The following is a 7,495-nucleotide window of genomic DNA, read 5'->3' as shown; positions in this document are numbered from 1 at the left end:
TGTACACCGTATTGCATGAACAGGGATCATGTAATTATCATTTATCATTTTTTCTATTTTCTACCCACGGGGGAAAAAACAATAAACAAACAAAAAAAACAACAACCAAAAAACCCATAACACTGGAACATGAGGATGGAGTTACAAAATACACCAGTGCAGTTTTCATTTCATGTCACAAACTAAGCCATTACTATAAAAGTAGATATTTTAGCGTGACTAACTTTTCACGCTCAGCAGGGTAAGACGAGTTTCGCATATCCTTAATTCCAAGTAATCAAGACATCAACTACAGGAACATAAGGTAAGCAAAAATTTTTGTGTGCTTCTATTTTCGCGCTAGTTTCTCGTTGCACAAAATGCACAAAAATTTCAACACCGCAAAAATTTCCACCTTTACAGTACACAGTCACAGTCAATCTTGAGGATGTCCCACATAGAAAGGGATTTTCAATTTACTATACAGGGGAAACTCGGTATAACGAACACTGCTATAACGAGATATCGGTTATAACGAGGAAATTTTCCCGGTCCCAAATTTCATTCCACACAAGTCTATGTAAAATGCTACTCTTATAGAGAGATCGGCTATAACGAAATAACTCCTATAACGAGATAAATTTTGTGACTTCCAAACAAAGAAAAACATAGTCAATCAAACCTGCTATAGCGAGGTAAAGCAAAATGCCTTCGGTAAAGCTTTATTGAGTATTTCGCCTGTGCTATCATCTTCCGATATTGTAAAGCTTGATGCGCCAAAAACTGTCTTGTACACACATAATCATTTTCTTCAGTGCACTCCAGCTAGCACTGCATGCTTTACGTGTAAGTGTGTGTGTGCGCGCACACTGATACATGCAGAAAATGTGGTGGGACGGCCATGTATACATGACATCATCATGACGTTTAGCAGGTGTGAGGCAATCTGATGCTGTGATTGGCCTTCTACGTAGGGAATTCCCCATCTTCACACACACGCAGTCATAATGTACATACAGAATGTGTCACATATACACACAGCATTATGCAGACCATATTCAAGCTTTCCACACAACACACACCCATACGATAACCACATACCAATCCACAGACGATCTTGATACAATCGTAAGCTATATAAATTTATAAATTCAAACATCTACAATTAATAAGAAACACATTCTTGATATTGGATTTCCTTGGCGAAAAACATCTTCTTACCCATAAAGGTGAGTAATTCCCTCACACACAATATCAAGTTATCAGTATTGATTGAAGTATGATGGGTAGTCCCACATGTGCAAATTAATGTCTCTATGTTATGCCTTCTTTTATGCCTACTGATATAACGAGATATCGGCTATAACGAGGAAAATGACTCGGTCCCGACCATCTCGTTATATCGAGTTTCCACTGTACATGTATACTGAAGAGGCTACCCTGGATAAAGAAGGCATCATTATTGTTGTTCTTCTCATTGTTGTTGCTGTTGTTGCTGTTGTTGTTGTTGTTGTTGTTGCTGTTGTTGTTGTTGTTGTTGTTGTTGTTGTTGTTGTTGTTGTTGTTGTTGTTGTTGTTGTTGTTGTTGTTGTTGGGTGTATGCATGACAAACGCTGCATAATCCGTGAAAGTTTTGCACGACATTACACACATTTTTAATTAAAGTGACCATGGTATGACTGTCCAAAGTTTGTGTAGCTATGGGTTTACCGCCAAGTTGCCAATGTCAATTTTGGCTGGGCCCTTGTTGTGTACAAAATTCTCACATAAGACTGAAATACAATCAGAGCATTGAAAAGAAAAGTACTGGAATCATCTTTCTCTTGTCTTGCAGAATGGTGTCATCTTTCAGCACTTCGTATGTCTCAGGGAGGAAGACAAAATTGCAAGACACTGTGCTAGAGTGGATAAAGCTCTGGACTTTCAAACAGAGTGTCCCAAGTTCAAACTCTACCTGATGCTAACCAATCTTGGACATGCCTTTCTTTACCCATGTACATGTATGTAATTCAGTACTTGGCAACACTGGAAAAGAGTTGATTGCAGGACTCTCAGTTAACACTATGGAGGATATGCTGGGTACATTTCTCAACATGACACAGTGTGCTATAAGCAGTACAATGTATTTCACTCTGAAATAAAATGAAAGCCATTTTGTGCTGAAGTCTACAGAGCAACACAGGTACATGTGTATAATAGAAAACTTACACCTGGCAATCCAGATTTTCAAAACCTTTTTCATTGACATAATCTCTATATGGACACATTTTCACTTCATCTTTTGCTTTAGTGCCATTATATTCCAACAGCAGTTGCATTTTCAGGTACATTGTCCTTCTACTTACACATGTACAGTGGACTCCCGTTATAACGAAGTCCTCAGGACCGGCAGTTTTCTTCCGTTATATCGAAATTTCATTATAACCAAACAAATAAACGATAGAAATACATATACTGGATAATGCTGCAGCCTGAATTTTTACTTCGTTGTAACTGGAATTTTGTTATAACCGTGTTCGTTATAACGGGAGTGCACTGGATGCATCATAGAGAGACTAAAAATTACAAGCAGAATTTTGAGGCATGGACAGTTGGCAGCCAACATCCGTGTACATGTACAGTAAAACCAGAAATTTTCGCATGCATTTCAATTTGGCAAATTTCACGTGAGCTAAGATTCCAGAAATTGAAAGGCACACGAAAGTTCTTGTCTACACTTGAAATGCACTGATCATGAATGCCAGTGGCAACTCACAAAAATTTCCTGCTACAAAAAACGCCACTGGCTCCAATTCAAGAAAATTTCATGCCACAAAAATGTCTTGCTTTACAGTACCTGCTGCGATTATTTGATAAATGTACACACTGATAAGAAATATGCATTGCGAATTTCTTCACATAGTGCGAGTTGTCTGAATGCTATTGCACAAATGAAATCTGTAAGTCACTTTCAGAGAGATAAAAATCACATGGAAATTGGGGAAAAGTGAACTCAAATGAAATATATGACCTCAAATAATCCAAGGTTCTGTCTCACTTCTGCTTTTCTCATTCTCTGCCGGCACTTCTTAGACAAAAGACTACGTCAAGAAGGTTGGAAATTCCCACTTCCCACATTATCTTGCTCAAAGTAACAGAAGATGGACATCACAGGAAAAAGCAAATCATGAAGAAGTCAAACAGTCATTTCACTTTTCTCAGAAGGTCACAGTAACAGACTGACATTATGGTCATGCTACAACATTATGATCTCTTCCTTTTCAATGTTGTTGTTTTTTTAAAGCACCTCCTCGCAACAGCCATTATCGAGGGACTAATCATACAGCTTCAACCTAAAAAGTCAGCACATTTGGCAGTGAACAAAATGTGTTCTTGTAAGGTTTTACCATACACCTCCGCAACCCCTGACTTCTGTATGTTTCAGAAGATGAACTCTACAAAACCATACAAATGCCTCCATTTCATTAAAAAAAAAAAAAACAGTCATTTTTGTCAACCTTGCTTAAGTTGACCTCGCATAAGTCGAATAATTGCCTTTCCAAGAGGTCTTTCCAAGTCCTCTTCTCTTTATATTCTATTGAATTTAAGCACTCAATAGTGGAATTTATCTAAGTCGAAGCTACATTGTATTTCTTCAGTCCAAATAGATTCAACTTAGGCAAGTTTGACTGTACATCTTTAAAAGTGTCATTAAAAACTTGCTCAAAAAGAGATTCTGTTTGTCATTTCTCATCAGTAATTGCTGTTCACTCAACACTATGTGCAAAGTGACAGCATCAGTATGAAAACGAAGACATTGCATAAGCTGGACATGGAATCTTGGTCACAGCATAAAACCTGCCCAATACGAAGACTGACCGAAGACTAGCTTTGCACTGGGTGCAATGTTGACCACAGGCTCAGACCATCACCAGCAATGACTCATGATGTTGACCAACTAGTCGCAGTGAGCTTTCCCCAGGTCTTGGAGGTCATCGTCGTCACAGACCCAGCAGAGAAGTGCTTGACCCAGTGTGGCATGTAATTGTCGTCAGACTGTTGCCAGATCTTTCTGCAATGGTGCCGCGACTTCCTCGCCCTCCATGAAGTCCTCCTGTAACATGACCAGGCCAAACATGCTTGGACAAATACATGCATTTTGATGGTTTGAATTTCATGCACGGAAATTTTGAATCAAAATTCCTGTCTTTTCTATAAACTGGACGAAAACATATGAGTACCTTAGCAATTGGAAAGAATGAATTCAGCAACCCATGAATATGTTTATGAGCCACTCAGCACAAAAGAAAAAAACAATTGGTCAAAAATATTGACGTTTACAGTATGTTAGCATATTTGCTTAGATCCTTCAATAGGTAGCGCAGTACACTGAATCAACTATAATAAACACTATACTTGTCTTCAATATCAAGCTCGACTACAGGACATCAAGCATATACAAATTCTTACCACGTCATAAATGACCCTTATGATGAGCGAGCAACTTGGGCATGTTGCCACATCTTCCCCGCTGCCAAGAGCTTCCTGATTTAAGAAATGATGAATAAAAGTGAACAAATAATGCAGGTTGAAAGTACAAAATAAATCTGCTGCAATATTAAAGGGATCGTACAGTTTTGTTTGAGACCTAATTTCAGGTTTCTAACATTTTTTGGTGAGATAATGAGAAACCTCTTATGAAATATGAAAGAGCATGTAATTTCATGAGGAATTCAACGTTTATTTGATAAAAATTGGTTTTGAAATGGCTGAGATATCCAAAACAGAGCGATTCTCATAAAGTGTGGGACCCACACTTTTTTACAATCGCTTTGTTTTACTTTGTTCTTGGATGTTTCAGTCATTCCAAACCCGATTTTCATCAAATAAACTTTGAATTCCTTTTAGAATGGTATGCTCTGTACTATTTCATAAGTGTTTTCTTGGTATCTCGCAAAAAGTTAAAAGCCAAATTCTCATCTCCACCAATACTATACCATCCCTTTAATGACCAATAAATAGATGAATGCAGTTAATATTTAATGTGCTGTCCTAAACAATTAAAGTCTGGGCTGTGTATGTGCAGGGAGGTGTTCTCTTTCCACCTCCCCGGTATGTGTGTGTACAATAGGTGTATGCATGTGTGTGTGTGACCTGAGTGTGTGTGTGTGTGTGTACATGATTGTCTCTTTATGAGTACATGATTGTCTGTGTGTGTCTACAATTGTCTTTGCGTGTGTGTTCACTGATTGAGTGATGGGTTACATTGTAATTGATGCGTTTTTAATAATCTGTTTTAAAAAAAAAAGGAATGTGGCATTGGGGGCTATAACGTGTAGTATGAGGGGATGGTAAAGGGTTCCATAGAATCAGTAGAAAAGGAATGACATCCACACATGGTACCTGTATGCAGGGAACAGATTTTTTTAAATATGTGTACTCCACTTGAGTACTCCACTTATCCACTTGAATTCTACACAGAGAATATGATGTCTGTCATCAATCACAGCGTAGGTATAGCTGTAGGCTCACAGGAAATGTTTGAGTGTTAATAAAGTTTCTATTGTTATCCTTGTTACGATTGATAAGTTTTTCAATTATTTCATAAAATGCATGTTAATGTACTTGTTCAACATATATGTACATTGCTTTTATCTAAATGATTTCATTTTTTTGTCATTGCTGTTGAAAGGGTCATTGAAAATCATATGTAAACAATAAAATATGTGCAGGAATAGCAACAGCAAGCAAACAAAGTCAAACACAAATATCTGCTGGGTGCATAGATCTATATAATTAGCATTGGTTAGTCTACAAAACAGCAGACTTGGGTTGGCTAGAAATGTATCATGTACTCATGTAGTTGCTGTGTGGGAAATTGAATAAAATGTACACAAAGACAAAGTATCTACAGACAGTAACCCCGGGATGCTCCGTATACACAGTTACACACCCAACACTGCGTGTTGGGGCTGGTCGCAGTTACTACAGACAGTAGATCTAATTCTTTAGTCTAAAATTATATTTGAAATTGAGTGTTACAGTATTAAACTTTTAAAATTATACATTTCATGGATCTAATTTGATTCCAAGGAAATCATTAGAGGTGATTACCATGTGCCTCATTCAATCACTAAACTCTCCACATTGTCACATGAATGCTGCATGCTGTCCCATATGAACGTTACGACATTTCATAAATAGATTACGCAACTTTATATCCATTCTCGATCTTCCACACCCAGTCTACTCACAGCTCACAGCCTTGACTTTTGTATTGTAATTACCATAGCGTAGTCATAGTTTATATGCTGTCGAGTGCGTTCTCTGTTATCAACTTGTGATATTTCCACTGAATGAAACTGATGCATAGGTGAAAACTACAGGGAAAAAATCACCACGCTACCACAGATATTTCAACACACATTCTTTTCAGTTCGTGGGACTACGGGCTACGCTCACCTTACTTATCTCGAATCTATCACCACATGGGCATGGATAGTGGTACGTTTCTGTCTCTTCATCGTATTCAAAATCTTCAATCTCCACTTCGTCGTGAAAAACCGTCATTTCAATGGTTCTTGAAGACTCTAGTAATCACACAAGTCCAACTTTCCGGGTTCAGATCAGGCCACGGTTGCTAGCAGCACGTTCACCCACGGTTCTCCGCGTTTGCTGCTAAATGAGGATTGATTGGATCAGGGAGGTTTTCGTCTCACCTCCCTGATTGGATCCAAAGAGCGTAGTTCTAAAGCGCGCACATACGGAACTACAAAGATTCCTTTTGAAAGGATTGTCCGACTTTATAAAGTTCACTGATATGTTCTGCTGATATTTCTGCATGTCATTAAATCCACATTATATAATTCCTTTGGATTGCTTCAACACGTTGATTAATTGTTCATTTCGATTTATATCTTCAATTATTGCGTATACCTTATAAGCAGCCTGCTTTCACAAACTTAAAATTTTCTGGAATCCACACTCTACATAAAAACAAAATAATATCCATCGGGTGCAGGTTACGGTTGTTGTACTGCATAGGCCCTATAAAAGCGATTTCAATAGAAAAAAAAAAGTTGAATTCGTTTATGCCCATCACAATAGGATAATTTTGCCGTTAATTAATTGGCTTGGATACACCAACGCGATGTCCTTATAATATTGCAGGTTCAAGTTACCGTCAAAAAGAAGAGCAGAGGAGAAATAAGTCTGGTTTTCTTTGAACTCGTGGTTTTCAAAAGTAAAATAAACAAAGAATACTTAATTGGCTTCTGACCCTTTTATCCTAGTTTTCAGATAAAATATTATGAGGAAATAGAGGGTAGTTAAGTGTCAAAAAATAATTGGATATTACAAGAGCTGTGTGATATTCAACATCAACGTGGTAATTTGTTTGTCACAGATGGTAAACACTTGCAATGTTAAATTGAACACGGTTTTAGCCGTGTGACTTGACTTCGCCATCAGAAGCTATAGAGTGAGGAAGCAAAACAAAATTCTTCACTTCGGAATCACAACTGCATTAAATGAGAAT

The 7,495-nt window shown here is 37.7% G+C and overlaps 1 protein-coding gene across 1 annotated transcript; it reads right to left on the bottom strand.

Annotated features, from left to right (window-relative positions):
• Positions 1-4,009: 4,009 nt before the first annotated feature.
• LOC139745083 (diphthamide biosynthesis protein 3-like) lies at positions 4,010-6,528 on the bottom strand. Its single transcript, XM_071655503.1, has 3 exons — positions 6,421-6,528; positions 4,429-4,503; positions 4,010-4,072 (listed from the first exon to the last, which is right to left on the bottom strand). Exons 1-3 carry the CDS (start codon positions 6,526-6,528, stop codon positions 4,010-4,012), a joined length of 246 nt encoding a protein of 81 aa, XP_071511604.1.
• Between the last annotated feature and the right edge of the window lie 967 nt (positions 6,529-7,495).

The sequence above is a fragment of the Diadema antillarum genome, unplaced genomic scaffold (assembly GCF_040938485.1).
Source record: "Diadema antillarum isolate AM-2024a unplaced genomic scaffold, OU_Dant_1.0 seq00001234_RagTag, whole genome shotgun sequence".
Lineage (NCBI taxonomy): Eukaryota > Metazoa > Echinodermata > Echinoidea > Diadematoida > Diadematidae > Diadema > Diadema antillarum.
Note: the sequence above shows the minus strand (reverse complement) of the source record. Positions and strands in the feature narration are given on the sequence as shown.